This window comes from Centruroides vittatus, unplaced genomic scaffold, assembly GCF_030686945.1.
Source record: "Centruroides vittatus isolate TY-2023 unplaced genomic scaffold, ASM3068694v2 contig_290, whole genome shotgun sequence".
NCBI classification, from domain to species: domain Eukaryota; kingdom Metazoa; phylum Arthropoda; class Arachnida; order Scorpiones; family Buthidae; genus Centruroides; species Centruroides vittatus.
The window spans coordinates 2,274,348-2,294,313 of NW_027121846.1; the positions used below are offsets into that span (position 1 = coordinate 2,274,348).

At 26.5% G+C, this 19,966-nt stretch overlaps 1 protein-coding gene and 1 pseudogene across 1 annotated transcript in view; both read left to right on the top strand.

Annotated features, from left to right (window-relative positions):
- The first annotated feature begins 961 nt into the window (after positions 1 to 961).
- Positions 962 to 19,966, top strand: part of eIF2gamma (eukaryotic translation initiation factor 2 subunit gamma) — a 34,827-nt gene continuing 15,822 nt past the window's right edge. The window contains exons 1-10 of the mRNA XM_067266990.1: positions 962 to 1,056; positions 7,458 to 7,521; positions 10,406 to 10,467; positions 10,552 to 10,617; positions 12,072 to 12,193; positions 13,484 to 13,578; positions 15,842 to 16,000; positions 18,524 to 18,658; positions 18,731 to 18,825; positions 18,908 to 19,052. Of these exons, the coding sequence (XP_067123091.1) occupies positions 988 to 1,056; positions 7,458 to 7,521; positions 10,406 to 10,467; positions 10,552 to 10,617; positions 12,072 to 12,193; positions 13,484 to 13,578; positions 15,842 to 16,000; positions 18,524 to 18,658; positions 18,731 to 18,825; positions 18,908 to 19,052 (1,012 nt within the window). The 5' untranslated portion in view covers positions 962 to 987. The remainder of the gene's footprint in view (positions 1,057 to 7,457; positions 7,522 to 10,405; positions 10,468 to 10,551; positions 10,618 to 12,071; positions 12,194 to 13,483; positions 13,579 to 15,841; positions 16,001 to 18,523; positions 18,659 to 18,730; positions 18,826 to 18,907; positions 19,053 to 19,966) is intronic.
- LOC136972315 (splicing factor ESS-2 homolog pseudogene) lies at positions 3,434 to 4,417 on the top strand (annotated as a pseudogene).

The following is a 19,966-nucleotide window of genomic DNA, read 5'->3' on the forward strand; positions in this document are numbered from 1 at the left end:
TTCTTAGTGTACGTTTTCATGACGTGCCCTAACTGTGTACCAAATTTCATCTCTAGGTTCTAGAACTTTCTAGAAAAAACTGGAACGTTCTTAAACTCACTAAAAATCTCGTTCCAACTTGTAGGCATTAAGATTATTTTTGCATGTTTCTCAGAGTTTTTTTTAACTCTTTGCCCTGTGGGCACTAAGAGAGCCTATTTTAGCAGGTCTATTATGGGTTCGACCAGGCCCACAGTGGGGCGGCCGGGTAGTGAGGGACGAGGCCCGACATATTCGGACGAACTACCATCTGAAAAATTACTGAGGCACTTTCGACCCGTTCAGATTCGATCCCGGGTACTCCAGAGCGGTAGGCTGCCACTTTGACCGCTCGGCCATCTGTCCATATAAGTTTCTTAGGATTCGTTCAGGGTTACACTGGGGTAGCCGAGTGGTAAGGGAAGGGGTCCGACTTAGCGAATCAGATCATCCCTAAAAATTTCTGACAATCCGATTAAATTCGAACTCTTTAGATACCAGAATTGAAGGTCAGATGGTAGAGGTGGTAAAGGTATCAGGCTGCCACTCTGGGATGCTCGGGTTCGGGTTTGGGTCGGAAGCGTCAGGAATCTTTTTACAGGAGATTATCCTGGATATGTCTGGCTCCGTCTTTCACCACCCGTCACCCCCATTGTGAGCCTGGCCGATCTATTATGGATATGATTAAAAAAGGCCTTAGTATTTACAGGATCGAAAGAGTCAACATTAAAAAACAAAACAAAAATATAGTTTTTGGTCGCGTTTCGATTCATAAACTTAGTTTTACTTTGTCAATTTCACTAAACTTTCTCAATATTTTTATTTAAATAAAATCCAATAAAATATTGTTGAATTAACGAGGTGAATAATTTATATTAATTTTTAGAAATAGAAACATTTTATGAAAATAAATAAATAACGATTAAAGTTTGAAAATAGTAGAGGGCGGTCGCATCGAAAGTTTCCAAGATGGCGGGCGGAGACGTGGTTTTATCACAAGGGCAGCCTCAATTAAAAAAACAAGATCTGAGCAAATTAGTAAGTCAATATTAAGTCAACATATTTCGTCTTACTTTTTGGCTTTGAAAGTTATTATATATTTGTAGATTCCACGTATAAAATATGTAAATGTATTTTTTTTTTTTGTTATTACATATGATGAAATTCACACGTTACATTTAATGAATTAGAAAACATTTTCTAATTTAATTTCGAAAATAATTACCATTTATGTAATTAGTCTTCAATATTCCAACATTAGGATTATTAATTAGAATTTTCTCAGATAATTTGCAAAGTCATACATTTTAAAGTATGATCCATCTGTTGTAAAGTTTAGGTTTTTAATGTTAAAAAGTTATTGAAGAAAGAATTTGTTGAGGAAGCACTTTCTACTAAAATCACTAAAGTTTTAAGATATTGTGAATATATTTAATGAATAACAGGTTTTTGTTCGTCTGAAATGAATCATATTTAATATAATGTGATTGATTTCGGGACGAAATACTTTTTCATTGAAAAACAAGTACAATGTGCTCCAAAAATTACATACAAAGTTTCATACGTCGTTGCTAATTAATGAAGATTTTATCACATTTGTTATCTAGGACACATTCTATGATTTCAAAAATAATTTGAAGTTTAATTTTTAAGTTATACATGGCATAGGCCAGGGGTGGCCAACTTTTGTGCACATAAGATCTACTTTTTGTCGTAAAAATGTGTTGCGATCGACTTGTTGTCATAGGCATAGTCTAAGTGGGGAGGGGAAAGTGTGAAATACATACTATGTTTATACACTGTTTCAGTACGAAGTGCACTCACTGCTTGTGAGTCGAGTCATAACTGCATGCAAACAGTTGCGTTCGGTTACAAATATAATACATTAAGTCAAGACATCGCTAGCGATCGACCAAAATTGGCTTGGCGATCGACTTGTTGGCCACCCCTGGCATAGGCTATTTATGGTACAATATTTTCAATAAAGCCTCCGGTTGACTGTCCTGCCGGACTTTACACAATCTGACCTCATAATTCAAGACTATCTTTTGAAGTAATTGGATGATATATTACATGGAGCCAGAGCTAAAATATTTGCTGAAAAAACTGTTAGTGTGTTTATTATATCCTGCTTTAATCAATTTCAAATTTGGTTTGAAAGGCTCTTCTGAAATGTTTTGGGCTTTCTCTTATTCATTCATATTCCTTAACAATGAAATGAATGCTGCTGTTCTAAAGTATATTTTGCTATTTTCTTGATGATGACAAATTATGTGTAAATTGTCTGTATCAAAATAACAAGATTAGGAGTGCAACAGAGAATGCTTTATTATATTGTATAATGATTTTTTTGAAATAGGAACTTGAACTTAGCAAGTAATTTTTGGATTATCTTATAAAATACAAATTGTTTATGTTTTTGAATCATTGCACAATAATAATTCCAAAACATGCAAGAAAGCCATTTACATTTTCGTAAAATTATAATGGTAAACAAATGAATACTCTAATTTTTGAAATGCTCGTAAAATGACCAATTATCCATATTTAAAATTTTTGTGTGTACATATGTGGAAAAAAAGGCAAGAAACACTAACTTTTCAGCACTTGTGTAGTTTAGGGGTATGGCTGTTTGAAAGGTTTTCTTCCATAAAATTAATCGATTCTAGACTAATTTGACTCAAACATTTCCAAAACATGTATAATTTTTTAGGAATAATACATATAAAATATGCTATAAACAAAAAATTATAGGAATACTTATCGAGTGTGCACCGTTCGAAGATGCCATTGCTTAAGCTTGTTTTTGCCACAGAATGGCACATCGGATGGAGGATGCGTATAAAGTGTGTCATGTGACATTTGTCAGTGCTATTCGGTCACATGATTACTCATTCTGACAATTTCCTGATAACTTACTCTTTTTTGCAAAGAATTTGCTGAGCTTTCCAGTAAGTATTCCTACAATTTTTTGTTTATAGCATATTTTATATGGATTATTCCTAAAAAAATTGTGTGTATTTTGGAAATGTTCAAGTCAAATCAGTCTAGAATCGATTAATTTTATGGAAGAAAACCTTTCAAACAGCCATACCCCATAAACTGCACAAGTGCCGACTTTTCACAGTTAACATTAACAAATTTAATTTAGCATTAATACATTTTGGTGTGCTTGCATCTATGTCTCCAAGTTATTTTCAGTAAAAACTGTATTTTAAAATTTTTAAAGATTTTGTGTTTTTTAGTTCTTAAATTAAAAATATGTTCATAAACTATCAATCAGCAATCTATTTTTAACAACTCTTAAAAGTTTCAACTTATGCCTTATGAAAACTTTGAATAACTTACTCTTTGCAGATTTAATAATCTAACAGGTGTTTTAATTAATATTAATAAAATTTCTGACAATAATAATATGTCAGAAATTGCAGAAGCAGCATCAGTCCAGGCTAAAATGAAAGAAGGAAAAGTTGGAATAGACGGAAAATAAATATTACCTGATGAATCTCCTAAAATAAATGGTTATAGTTTTGTAGCAACTCCTTCCCCAGCACCAGGTGTTTGTGAGTCTCCTCTAATGACTTGGGGAGAAATTGAAGGTACTCCATTTCGTCTAGATGGCAGCAACACTCCTTTACCTCAAAATGTAGTAGGACCCACAATTTAAAATTCCAGGCTTGCCAGCTTATGAAAGAATAGCCTTATCTTTAGCAGATAAAGTTGCTAAACAGCATAGAACAAAGAAACGAGAAGCCATGCAGAGAGTACATTCTACTCTTTTAAGCCCTTCAAATTTCCAAACAAATATTCCAAAATCGCTCATAGAAAGATTAAATTCTATGTCTCCCGCCGCACAACAGTTGGTGTGTTCCAAACTTGGCATAAATTGTGGCATCGACAAGGCACTACGAGTGAGTTACAGTCCTTCCCCCATCCATAGTTCCTCCAGAGAGAAGACTCCTCTGCACACACCATCGCCAACTATTTCTTTCAGAAGCACTCCCGTCAGCAGCGAAAGACTCAAGAAGACGGCGTCGGAAGAAATTTCACTGACGGACAATCTCTTGAAATTACCCAAGATGCCCAAAGCCTCAGATTTTTTCAGACGAACGTTCTACGGCGGTCGTGTCTACTTGTACATATATATACAGATTATGTATTATATAATCAAACACCTTGTAAAATACAAAGTTAAGTTTCACCATCAAAGATATAAAAAGACGAGTTGTTAGATTTGATTTTTAGCTTTTTCGTAACATTGTAAATATTGTAAATGTTATAACATGACAATCAATACTATTAATGTTATGAAAAAGTAATTTTTTAACATCAATAATTTGGAATCTATACCAATTTATTGTACGAAAAATTATTTCCAGATGATAAAATTTTGAAAATTACATTTGCCATAAAAGTAAATTAAATGTAATTTTTTTGAAATAATATTTGTTTAATTTACAAAATTTATATCTAAATTTTACAGTTAATCAACATTTGGAAAGCATTGTATAATTTTAAAAAAATTGTCAAATCAAATAAAAGTTTACATAACTTTCTTCAAAATCAGTGTAAATATATTGCTGATATTTACACTAGATTTATTCATATAATAATAAAATTGTTTTTACAACCTGAACACTAATCACTAATTTTTATTCAGTTCAACTGAATAAAAATTAGTGATGAAATTTGCCATGTGTCCGAGTAAATACACTATATAGTTAGTGTTCAAGTTGCAGAATAAGTACCGGCACAGTTTCATAAATACTACAATAAAAATTGTTTTTAATTGATTAGTAATCTGAATCTCTGTATCTACATTACACTCCTCATATTCTTTGTTATAACAAAGTAGCCATTATTATTATATATTATTGCTGACATTTGTTGGATTAAGAAAAGATTTTCTAATGGATTAATTAGTGTATATTATGATTTTTAGAAAGTAGCAATCTGTTATTACATACAGTCCATTTCAAAATTATAAACATACCCAACTTTTTTCAATAACAAAAACATTAACAATTGTAATGTATTTATTATATTAATATATTGTTTACAACATCAATTTAAACATTTTCTGAAATTTTTAGAGCAATCTGACAATTACAAAAAAAAATTATCACAGATTTTCAATTTTTGATTTTTTGAACAATCAATAAAATATATTACTTTTCTGGCTGTTATAACAGAGAGATTCAGATCTAGCAGAAAATGATTCTTCAGATTTTTACATCTTTAAACTTGAACACCTTGAAACATTGAGAAATGGAAAAAAATTCAGTGGTAATTTCTATATGTATGGATGTTTGTGTGTGGAGAAACACCATTTTGTTCATTCTATTTGAAGATTAATAAATCCTGTGCTTCTTGTTGAAAATTTCTGATTTTTTGCATGGAGGTTTGTTTATTAGGATGCTATTAAATTTTGGTGGTTAAAGGTCAAATGAGTGGGAAGATAATGGGGGTCATGTGTATCTCCAGTAGAGTCAGACTTATAACAATTTTACTGGTTATTGGCATTCACAATGTTTTTTTTTATATAAAGCCCGTTTCTACACTCAAAACTAAGCTTTTTACCATTTTATAATAGCTTAAAATATAAAAAGTTTTAAAATAAAATATTATAACAGATGCCACACCAAAATTTTAAATGTTGCTGGGAAAGTTGAATAACTCATTGCTGATTTATTTTATTAGTTGAAGAAATTAGTGAATTTTATTAATATTAATTTTAAATTATTTATTATTGATATTTAATGCCAATAATAATTTCCTTTATTTTCAATTTCATTTTGGAATGTTTTTTGTAGGAAATCCCTCTCTGTACATGAATATTTTGGTTTCAATAGTACATGTTAATCTTTCTTGGAATCAATAAATTAATAAGGAAAAATAGAGAACACTATACTAAAGATTGCATTACTAGTAAACCATGTTACTGGTAATCATTAAATATGTATATGTAAATATACTACTAATTTAATTTTTTTACTAGTAAATTGGATAAAAATAGGTAGACACACAATAATATTTTTCAAGCCAAATATTTATTTATATACACTTTCATGTATATTTACATTCTTGTATATTAAGGATAATGAAGTGTCAAATATTTTTATTTAAACTGTAAAACAATTTACATTATTTGTCTTTTAAATTATTATAATTCTTTACTATTTTAAAATATCATATTACAGTACTATACTGGAGAGTTTAGCAATTTGTTTCTTTACTGTATCACCTATAACTCATTAGCAGTTTCAGTTGTAACATATAGAGCAACTCTTTAGTTGCCAGTGTGAGTGCTCACATTTATTTGAATGTGAGCATTCATACCGGTTACTTTTTAATCATAGCAACTAAAAAATTATAGCGTGCTTTTTTTTCCAGGCACAAAACTGTTACCTTTTAGGATAGAATAAAGGGAGTTCAACTGCACATAATTTACTAATGATTGGTTAGTTGTTGACTCACTGATAAGTCAGCAATATTTAGAAAATTTACTTTTTTACTGGAAATAAAAAATGCCAGTAAATTTGTACCCCTACACTTTATGTAAATGATCTTTTGCTTGACTATACTAAATTATACACTGAACACAATTATAAAACTTTAACATAATTGAAATGACTATAATTAGTTAAATTTAATAGAATGAATTTTGTTAATTGAGTAATTTAGTAAATAAATAATACAAATCTCGTTCCCTGAGATGATACTGATTTTCAATGGCTAAATAAAACATTAAACTGAATAAGTTAACTTGATGAGTAAATTTGAAATTGTTAAACCCTATAATTCTATTACTAAAATTATACCAAAGTTTAGAATAATTTGAACTTTATTTGAAAACTAGAAAGTCTTTTGTTTACTTTTTATGTTGTGTTTTGTCTTGCTTCATGCATCTATACAGATTCATATTACAATTTATAATAATTCTTTACACAAATAATACAATGTTTAGTCAAAAGTATTTATAAACAACTATCTGTTCTTCAACAGCATTAAAAATATTAGCTAAAGATGAACTCTGTATTTAAAAATATGTGTTAAAATAGATTATCTACATCAAACTTAGTTATAAAAATTTATAAAATGTGGTGCCGTGTTAGTTTGGTAAAGGAGAAATAAGTTACTGATAAATTTTTTACAAACCAAATGCTCTCATTCAGCTGAAACATTTCAGTTCAGTAAGATCACAGTTCAAACATAAATGCATGTAGTTTCCAATAACTTTAGCAGTAACTTCTCCTTTTATCGAAATTAAATTTTTTTTTATAATATGATTATGAGAATACAAATACAAATGTGCAGAAGTTAGTGCTGCTTAACATCATGATTGATATAATATGGATTTTCATTGTCTATTATTGAATTATGGTTGGTAATAATTTTTTATTTTAACTATAATTTAAAATGCATTTTTTTTATTATAGAAAGTAGGTGAATTATCTCCTCTTACACCAGAAGTTATAAGTCGACAAGCAACAATTAATATTGGTGAGTTAGTAAAAATATATTTTTAATTGAATAGATATATAAATTATAAATATTTATAGATGATGGTACTATTAAATTATTAATGTAATAAAGGAATTTTATAAATACAGTGATACCTTATACTTCGAATGCTTCAGAGTTCAAATGCCAAAATCGACAAAAATTTGCTTCGGAGTTTGAGCATGGTGCAGAATGAAAAATGCACTTAACAGTAAAATAAACTTCTGAACAAAGAATATAATCTCAAATTAGAATAATGTGTTAAAATTCACAACTGTTATAATTAAATCACATATTTATGTTAAGTAAGAACAACTGTTAAAAACACAAAAACTGTCTGTTCAACCCAATATCGCCTTTACTTATTAATCATGGTATTCAAGAAGTGTGTGGAAGCAATGAAGTCTAACTAGTAAGAGGAAGTCTTGAAAAAGGCTAAGATAAAAAGGAACTTTATCATGAAGCATGGAAGTGATACACATGTTGCAAATCTGGCAGCCATGTTTAAGATGTCAGTCAATGGTGTGCAACCAGTAAATGCAATTTTTATTATTACATACAATATTTATATATTTTATTTATTGTTTTAATTTATTATTAGTAGTATAGGATTGAGAGACTCTGAGATAATTTGTTAAACTTTTAGCATTTTATAACTTTTATTGTAGTATCGCTCATGATTTTGCAGGAAACACGTCAAGCAGGGGAAAAACACGGCAATTTTTACGATAATTGGTAAATTGCTCGAGCATTTTTGAAATAATTAGTATCCCAAAAGCTCTCCTAGACATCAAAACCACACCCATTTTAGGTGTCCCTTCGGATATACTTTCCAGTGCGATTTGAATGAGCGTTTTTGCAATAAATTGTTGTTTTATATAGATATAAGAGAAATAATATTTTTTAATATATTTATGTGTAGGAGAATTGATATTCGAAAGTTTTATGTATATTTTATTTTTAATATAAGAATATTTTTAAAGTTTTATATATAAGAGATATATAAGTTTTGTTCTCTATATATACTTATATATTTAAGAGATTTATATATAAGTTTTGTTAACAGGCGATGATTTAAACATTTCTCCTTGCTGACTCCATCTGTTGGCAAAATATTAAACATCATTTTTTTTTTTTTTTTTGTATTTTTTAAATATTATTTTATAATTTTTTCCATCAGTGATTTAGATATCAAACAAAATAACGAATAATGCATACCGTCACGAATCAGAACACGCTATTCACTATTTCAAAATTATCTATTCTTTTACTCTATATATATATGTATTTTTTTAAAAAATAATTGACAGCGATGATACTCTATCTTTTGTTTATTGAAATAAAAAGAACATTTACATCAATTCGGGAATAAGCAGTAAGTATACAAAAAACATAAGTATATAAATATATTAATTATATTTTAAAAAATTAAAGTCTTTCACATATTTTTGCTAAAACACGAACTAATGCAAATTGATAATTATCTGTTATAAATTTGGTTGTTAATTGTTTCTGATTACTAATGAGACTACACCAATCCAATTTATGCTTGAAATCTTCCATAAATTTTTCGGATAAATCTTGACATTCTGAAATAATCTCCCAATCCACATGGTTTTCAAGTTCTTTAATAGTGTCTTCATCCAATCGTTGATGTTTACAAACAAGTGCCATATTGAGTAAATGTTTAAAACTTATAATGAAATGTTGAGTCGGTTTTTGATATTGAGACACAAGATCCCAATTTAGACGATCATTATGTTCATTCAAAAAGTCTTCTGTTAACTTTTGATAACGACAAACATCATCCCAATTAATTCGATGAACATACTTGTTTAAAAAATTGGGAGAGTAATGTCTGCTTTTCGACATTTTATTCCAGTTTAATTTATCCTGGAACTCATGAACAAAATCATTACTAAGATTTTTTTCAGAAATAACATCCCAATCAACTCTGTCTTGAAGTCGTCTTATTATATCTTCTGTTAAATTTAATTTAGAGAAATCTTTCCAATCAACATTTGAATTTAATTCATCAGAGAGCAGGACTATTTTTTTTTGCCTCCATTTTTTTTATCAAAGGATTGACTTGTCTTCTTCCGATATTAATGTAATATTAACCTAACTTCAGTTTGTAGTGCTTTATATGACAGAACCGATTTGTATAACGCAATTGATTAGTTTTGTTTTAGACCAATAAGCTTTTTTTATGACAAATTTAGCTTAAAAAATAAGCTTTTTTTATGATAAATTGGAATAAAGTAACTGTTGTGTTGGTTAAAAAAATTCATCAAAACAAAATTAAAATGATAGTAGAAACAAATAAAAGTCAGTTTTATTGGAAATTTTCTGCGAGTCAAAATTGACTCACAGTGTTAGAAATACCAAGCCAAGTTGAGTAAAAACTTGTCAGTTTATGCATCAAACCTGAGTAAGTATAAGTCCTGTTATAATTTAGGCAAAATTATGTAGTTTGATTAATTAGCTTAATTATAAGATAGAAGGTAATTTTAATTTTAAAAACTTTGATATAAATCTTGCTAACAAAATGATTATATATTGTAAATTGAAATCAAGTTGAAATTTTTGTTAGAAATTTTAAATAAAATAAAATTTATGACATGAATCTGTAATTTTCACTTAGTAGATTATGTATATATCATCTATTAATTTCTTAGTAGATTATTATATCATCTATTAATTTCTGTTCTCAAAATTTGTAAAAATGAATTAATACATTCTTCATTTTTATGCTACGTTTTATAATCTGTAACTTTTGTAAAAGCTTTAAACTAAATTCATTTACAGAATTTTATTGAAAATATTAAATATTTCTATAGTCTGTTTAAATTTGTTTATTAATTAATGTTTAAAATATATCTAGGTACAATTGGTCATGTAGCTCATGGAAAATCTACAGTTGTAAAGGCTATATCTGGTGTACAGGTAAAATTACTTTTAAAATATTATATGTAGACTTCACATAATTTATTATTCATTACATCAAAAATAATTACTATTTTTATCTAGACTGTTCGATTTAAAAATGAATTAGAAAGAAATATCACTATCAAGTTGGGATATGCTAATGCAAAGGTAATTTATTTTTATTTATTTAGTAGTTATTTATTTAAATAACTAGTATTAATTTTTATTCTTTTATATGTTAACTAGTTTATTTATCATGCAACTTCCAGCACATTGAGTATCAATCACAAAAGTTTTTGGCGTTGTTTATAGGCCCTATTTATGTGAAATAACAAGAGTAATAGTTCTACTGAGCTTCCAAATGTTCTAAGCTATTTGAATACCCTGTTCTAAGTACGGAATGCTTAGAACAGGATATTATTAAATTTACTATTACAGATTTTTTTAAAATACATTATTCTTTAGTTCAAACACTGTAAGTCTGGAATATATTATATCATAAAAGCACACACAATTGAACCTTAAAAATAAAATTCCAGAAAAGTTTAATGCATATAAAACAAACATTTTCGATCTACATAGAACGCTTTAATCTGAAGATCTCTTATGTAGAACAAAAATGTTTGTGTTTTATGTGCATTAAACTTTTCTGAAATTTTATGTTTAAGGTTCAATTGTGTGCATTTTTACAATACATTATTCTCTTATTTTTTAAATAAAATGTATAGTTTAGTATATTTTTATAATGTTCCATTCACAAATGCAGCTCCCCTAAACCTTTTGATCCCCTAAGGGTCTTGAACCACTCATTGGGAACCACTGATCTACAATATGAAATTTAATATTTAACTTATATGTACAAAAATAATAGAAATAGAAGCAATTTATTATTTCTTAATTTAAATTAAAAGTATGTTTCCACATGTCTTCTGTATTAAACTTTAAATGTAATAAAATATTTTTAGTATAGTCTTTATGAAATGCTGCAAATCTCTACATTATCTATGTATTTTGAATAATAAATTATTCAAAAGGTTTAAAGGTTCTTTTTCATCAGCATCTTTTTTTAACAATGCAAAGTAATGTAGGATATGAAGCATATACCAGTAGAATCTTTCGCTTTTCCTTTGAACCAGAAGAGAACGGAAATATATTAAGAATAATATGAAGTGTTGTATAATAAGCTGTTTTAGTATTTTATATGTTTTTTTTTCCATAGAGTAGGAATTGGCATTAACTGAAATTGTAAATTGTTTCAAATTGAGTATCACTTAAAATTTTTGCATTCATTAGTTATAATAAACTTGCTTATTATTTTATTTAATACTAGAAATATTATTAATTAAAATGAATATAGATAGGGAAATGAAAATAAACAATGTTTTCTTACCTTTCCTGCTGTTTTAGTTTGTCTGTAACTTTTAATATGTTAAATTTAGTATGACTTAAGAAAGGAAAATTGAGAAGATAAAGGATAAAAATTTAGAAACATTAAGGTATTAGATTATAGAATTCATGAAATTGTATTTCAACTAGTTTGTTTATGTTTAACAAACTATTAATAAATAAATTTTATCATTTAAAATTATTAGATTATAAAATTAATATTCTAATATTTTTAGATTTACAGATGTGATAATGAAGCTTGCCCAAGACCTGCTTGTTACCGATCTTTTGGCAGTAGTAAAGAAGATGATTTTGCATGTGATAGACCAAATTGCAGTGGTCGCTTTAGACTTCTAAGGTATTACTATTGTTTTCTTTAATATGTTTCTTTAACCTTGTATTTCAAAATTAAATTTTGAAAATTACTTAAAACAAGGGACTAAAATATTTAAACTGCAGAATTGTAAGATGAAGAAAAAAATTTATTATAGCATTTTCATAAACAAATGAATAGTTTTATATATTACATATACCAGCCAGAACCTATTAATTAAATATTACACTACACTGGAGAACACCGGGATGTGTAAAATACTGCACTCTAAGAATCTATAACCAGTGTGATATAAAAAAAAAATATAACTTGCTAACCAGTTCAATGGTGGAGCCATTAGAATTTTGAATTGCATTTATACTGAATAAACCTCTAAATATTTTTATAAATACTATTCATCTCTTCTTTTTTTAACTTTATAAAATTCAGTTGTGAAAAGATTAAAGATTTTTTAAAAATTACTTTCAAAATTGAGAAATAAATTAATTTAAAATTCACATTATTTATTTTAAATCAATTTATAATTTTTACATATTACTTTTTGAATATCTGATTCAATACAATATTCTTAATATAAAACTTATTTTTATTCGTTTTTATGAATATTCTAGTATTTTTAAAAGATTTCACTCTGTACAGAGCTATTGATACTTCATATAAGTATGTTTGTGCATTGTTATCTATGCAATGATAGCCTATTTGATCAATTCCTTTCTATTATATAAGTATAATTCTTGAGCATTAAAAAAATTCTAATTCTTTTTCTTCATGGTGACAATTATTATTATAATAGCACTTTATAATGTGAAATCAGAGTTTTTAAAATGATATAGATACATGTTATGTTTGTTTAACATTATTTATCTAAGTATATTATGAGCTATTTTATTAATAATTATTATTAGCAGAAATAGCTTTACATATTGAATTTTATGGGCTTTACATGTCTACTAAATTAGGACAAAATTATTTAAAATTCAAAATATTTTAAAACTAAAATTTGTTTTTAAGAATTATGTTGAAAAATACCAAAATATAGCTTCCTTAATTTTTTAATATTTAAATTAATAGTCTTATTATCTGTTCATCAAAGAAAAGCTATATTTATTTCTATAAAAACTATTCTTTAATTGGATTTGCTATAAAGTTTTACACATATAATTTTGAAAGTAGACTTATCCAGGAAACACAAGTTAATATAATATGATATTATCAGTTTATGAAAAATTTAACTTATATATTAAAATTTTTTGATAGTTTAAGGAGAAAATTTTGCAGATTATTTACAATTAAAATAATAATAATTATCTGTAGACATGTTTCATTTGTGGATTGTCCTGGTCACGACATTCTTATGGCTACTATGTTGAATGGAGCAGCTGTTATGGATGCTGCATTGTTATTAATTGGTAAGAGTTTGAAATGAAATTATATCTTGATATGTTATTTTTAATGATAATATAAATTTTAATCATATTATAAAATTGAAAAGCTTGTGATATAAATTATAATTTAAAAATAGTGTTTAGTTCTATTTTGTCTGTTTGTATACACATTGATCAAATTTCAAAGGCTATGTTTTTTCTTGTAAAAGACAGGTGTCTAATAAACAAACTAGCATATTTTTCTTCGTATTGTTAATTTTTTACTATAAATTCTCTTAAAGATAAGTAATATATTATCAGCATCTAATTTAGTAACAGCATATATAATAAACAGGTCATATTGTTAGAAATTCCTGAATACAGACACACACACTGGCATACTTATTTAATTTGTCTTGTTTTGGTTAATATGCCTTGACTCTGGTCCAGCATAGTACACAGCCACTGGTATCAACTGAGTATAACTACAGTAGAGCATCGATTATCCGACTTAATTGGGGACTGGGGTTGGTCGGATAACTGAAAAGCTGGATAACCGAAAAGTATGAAAAAATACATTATTAGTATAGTGTATTAGACCTGGTTTAAATACTAGCTTCCCTTTCATGGTCGAGCCAGTGCTGCCAGCTAAAACATGCAAAAATTTAACAAAAATAATATTAAAGTAGCCAAGACATAACCAAATATTGTAGTGCCACATCACTAGTGGACATTTGAATTTGCCGACTAGAATGCGGTCGGTTAACCGATAAGTCAGTTAATCGGGGGTCGGATAATCGATGCTCTACTGTATTTAAATTATAAAAATAATAATAATAATAAAACATTAAGATTTCTTCATATTTAGTTTTCTAAAATAGATCAAATTTTTTATCATCATTATCATATTAATCATTTTTTAAATTGTAATTTTGATTATTTTTTAAATCTTTTTTGAGAAATTTTTCAAATTATCTAACATACAAGACTTTATACCAATTATGATCATTTCATTAAAAGAGAATCATACTTTTTATTGATATTGATATCTTTATATGACTATGGGGAAAAAAAAAAAAACGTATTACTCAAGAAAAGTAAAGAAGTATTCCACTAGTTAATGAAGTCAAAAGCAATGCTTTAATGGAAGAATATAAATAATAAAACTCAGAAAAACTATAAATACAAAGTCATTTTAGTTTTTTTTTATTATTCTTGTCCTGTGGGCAGAATGAATAGAAAATAGGAAAAATATTTCTGTCCCTTAATAGGGAACCTTATAATCATATCCATCAAGGGTTTGGCTAGACCCATGTTAGAATAAGCTGGGTTGTGAAGAATGGGGTTTGACATATCTGGGACACATCACTTTTGAAAAAATTTTTTGGGGTTTTTGATTATTTGGATATTATCCTATCTCCCCAGAGTGGTAGGCTGACATTTTAATTACCTCAGCAGTTTGACTGTCAAGTCATTAGAGAGGAGGCTGATGTTTTCATTGCAAAACATGAACATTGGATATTCAGTGCTGCCTTCCTGTAAGCCTAAAAATTTGACAATGGTGTTTGGAACATCAGTGGAATCATGCTCGACGTTCCAAATGCCATTGTCAAACTTCTAGGCTTACAGGAAGGCAGGGCTGAATGTCTGACGATCATGTTTTCATGATGAAAACGTCAGCCGCAACCTCTCTATTTTAATGTTGTCAAATTTTTTTGCGTTTATTTTTAGAGATTTCATTTTATTTTGCTGTTTCTTATTGTAGAAGTTTTAAGTAATTAAATTTTTTTTTATATAAAAGGATTGGGAAATTTAACAAATATAAGTTAAATTGTCACAAATTAAAACAATGTCTTCCCATTTATAACTATCTAATTATTTGTATTTCTTTTGTTAATAAGTTATTTATTACATTCTTATATGTAATTATTTAACATTTTGCGTAATATCTTGCACATTATATTATTATGTTTGTATCTATCAGTTGATTCATTTTGGTCACTTGTCTTTTGTTGCAACTATGTTTAACATATTTTTGTTAGCATGTATAAAGTTGAGTTTGAAAGATATGAACAACTAAGATGCTTCTGTATTTAACTTTTTGTTTTTAAATCATTTGTATGCCTTCAGTAAAGTGTTTTTTTTTTTTAATTGTAATATTCTAGTCCTATTCTATAATCTTAACATTATCATTAAGTTAAAAATCTAAGTTTTATATATGTAATGACTAATTAGTTTTGTTTTCTAAAATTTTATATTTGAATTTACTTTTTAGACATTATTAACTAAGTAATTTTAAATATTTTAGCTGGAAATGAATCTTGTCCACAACCTCAAACCTCAGAGCATTTAGCAGCAATAGAAATTATGAAATTGAAACATATTTTAATTTTACAAAATAAAATTGATCTTGTAAAGGAATCACAAGCAAAAGAACAATATCAACAAATATTAAAATTTGTTCAAGGTATGTTTTTAAATATTTAATTAACTACAATAAAAATGGTTATTTTTTATTATGATATTATATTTAAATAAAGGTTTTAAACATGGTTTGGTGTAGAAACTATAAAAGCTTATTAAAAAGTAATATAACAGAATTTTTCAGTTTTGTCTTCTATCTAGAATTGCTAAATTATCACAAGTTATCCATATAAGTAACAGTTTTTCTGTTTGAAAATATATACAGAAATAGAAAATACAATATAGACATTTCCATATTTTATATATAGCATATTTACAATTTTTATATGATAAGTTACAATTAATTATATTTGGATGTATTTCTTAAATTTTCTTAACATCATTTTTATGTATATATTTATATCAAATTTTAACTGAATTTTCAAAATTTAGGTTAAAAAAGGTATACTTTTTATAAAGTATGTTTAAAAAAGTATACTTTTTTTAAACATACTTTATAAATTAATTTTAAAATATTCTAAAAACATTTTTGAAGAATTCATATAACAAATGAAAAAAAAAATTTTTAATTTATAAGATTTTATATAATGTTTTATGAAACCACTGAATTTTAATTTTGCTACAATATGGCTAATTAATTATAAAGATGTTATACAATTTTGATTAAAGATTAATCACTATTTTGTTTTGAATTTAACAATTAAAAATAAATTAAACTAATTATTGTAATTTATATAATTTTTTCTGTTTGAGTAGTTGAATAGAATCCTAATAAGTTTTGATGTTGAAGCCATTAAAAAAATATTGAAAATTAATATAATTAAGAATATTTCATTTCTGTCTGTTTTGTATATATTATGAAATAATAAATTTATTGCAATATATGTAATACGAACTTTTCTGTATGATAAATAGAGAATGATAAAGTTGTAATTATACTATTTTTATTAATAATTGTATAATGCTATATAAAACAAATATATTGTAGCATATGTAATTAAAAATAATTCAGTTTTAGAATTTCTTTGATAACACCATTTTGTTATAAGAAAAAGTGATTTTAATTTATTAAAAGTATATTGAAGAATACAAAAATTTATCTTCAAGAATCTGTTGTTTCAATCACCAGTGACAATCCAAAAAAACAGTTTTTACTTACAGTGATAAACCTTTTATTTGAGTTATGGTTAAAAACATTTTTAAATACACTTAAATATTAATTCCACTTAAAGTTTTTAGTGTGGATAGGATATAAACTTGATGTTGAGAGAATTGGATTAGTTAATCAAGTATTACTGAAACTTAATAAAATTGATATTGTAAATGATTAGTTTTTGTAATTGACATAACAGTCAATTACTTAATATAATTTAACAGATTTAAAATATATAATTAATGTAATGTTTGAATGTTTATTATATGATACATTAAATTATTATAAAATCACATTTTCTGGTTTGAAATATAATTAAAATACAAATTATTACTTATGAAAAAGTAAGAAATCTATTTTTAACTGAGATAATATTTAATATAATATTGCAGTTAGTATATTGAGAAAAGGCATGAGAAGTCTAAAACAATAATTTATAAACAGGAACATAGTCAAGTAGGAAAACTTTTAGTATACCAAAACTAAAACTACATATACTCATATAATGCTAAAACTAAAACTCGGGAATGTGACTAAAACAACATGAATCTAAAGAGGATTTCCAAAAACTGCAATTACGTAAATGGCATAAACAATTTTATTTATATTTTTGTATATAAATTATAACATCTCAATCTTTAATCTTAATTATAAAATTATTTGTATATTAAAATAATGTTTTTCAGATTAAGATCATTATTCAGAAACAATATTTTTAATATGATGTTTTATCATAAATATAAATTTATTTCAAACTAACAACAGTTGAGACCAATTAACTGATATCTGTTTAACCAAGGTTCTATATTATTTGTGGCAAAATATTAAAAAAAATACTTTATTGGAAAAGACTAGGAAATATTGTGCAATATAGTTTATCTCGCAAATGATGGGATGATGCACAGTACTCAAAAGAGGCTCTAGAAATTTTAAACAAAATTTATTTTGATTACTTGTTATGACAGCACAAATTTTAAAAAAGATGAAAGACATTTTAAAAGTATATTTTCTGTAATTTTTATATCAAAAACTCAATTATTTTGTAATTAAGGATTTAGGAATTTTTATCTTCATTATTAGAAAAAATACAGTTGCAAGAAATATGCTGTTTACTTCTGTAATTTTGTAACTTTTGACAGTGTATTTTTGAAATGTATTTTATTTTTCATATTTATATCATGAACATTGACAACAAATAACAAATAAAACAAATATATTCTAGCATATGGGATGCATTTATTTATTTATTGGTTTGACATTATACAAGACCACTTTAGCATTTGTGTTGTAATTAATAATTTTTTATTGAATTATTTTTATATTTACAAAAACAAATTATTTTATTTTTTGTATTGTGTATTAACTAATTAGAAGTAATTACATAATATATTTAATAAAATTACAATTTTATAGGAACTGTTGCTGAAGGAGCACCAGTAATACCAATATCTGCTCAATTAAAGTATAATATTGAGGTTATATGTGAATATATCGTTAAAAAGATTCCTGTTCCAGTAAGAGATTTTACGTCAGAACCAAGATTAATAGGTAGTAAACTTCTAATTTATTAAACAATATTTAAAAATGAAATAAAACTAAATAACTTTTTTTGGTTTAAAGTAATTCGTTCATTTGATGTGAATAAACCTGGGTGTGAAGTTAAAGATTTAAAAGGTGGTGTTGCTGGTGGAAGTATTTTAAGAGGTGTCTTAAAGGTATATATTATATATATAAGTAAATAATAGATAAATAATAATAATATAAAATAGATTTTAAAACTGTAAATTTTATGTTAAGGTAGGACAAGAAATTGAAGTAAGACCTGGAATTGTATCTAAAGATCAAGAAGGAAAATTAACTTGTAAACCTATATTTTCTTGCATTGTTTCACTATTTGCTGAACAAAATGACTTACAATATGCAGTACCAGGAGGTCTAATTGGTAAGATATTATTATTATATTTACTAAAATTATTACTAAACACCTTTGGCTGCTGAGACATATATATTTGCTTACACACTAAGGTTTTCAACCTAATGCCTAGGCCAACCTCAGGTGACTGATTTTGAAACAACAGTTATAAACTGTTCCAAAATAGAAGACAATAAATATAGAATATTAAAACATTAAATTTTAAATATTTGAATATAAATGTAACATTTCAATAATTCCAACATACAATAAATTAAAATTCTAACATAAAAGTTAGATTAAAAATTAAAATGAGATGAAATTGAGACTTTTTACACTCCCCAATATTGGTGCTGAATGCTGAAACAATTGAAATATATAAGAGCAGGTTGAAGGACAAATGTATTAAAGCAAGAAATGTGGCCAGTTTACCATCAGCATGGAAGTTTGTTGTGATGTAAAGTACTATTTTTAGTATCTTAGGAAACCAACACTAACTGCGGCCGGTAAAACTTCCGTTAACCTAACGGGTACTTTACATGGATTCGAGATTAGTTTGCCAGGCCTGGGCTTTTACGCGTGCACTGAAAATATTAGTAAGAATAACGACAAATATCAAGTCAAAGCAAAAGTTTCAAATATATTTAATTAGTAAGTCAAATTTAACTATGTACAATTGTCTATAATCCAAAACAAAATTTATTAATGAAAATCAACAAGTCAACGCAACAATAAAACTAAGCTACTTAGCTTAACTTAATCTTAATTCCCCTTTGAAAATTCGACAAATCAGGAATTCTTAGGAACTATGAACAGAATCTCTTACGAACTAAACGTCTGTCCATCACCTCACTATACTAGGAACCTGTTTCCTCAATCTTTTTGCTATCGTCAAATCGAATTCCTCTTTAACACCTTGGATCGCTTAATTTTCAAGCTGGACT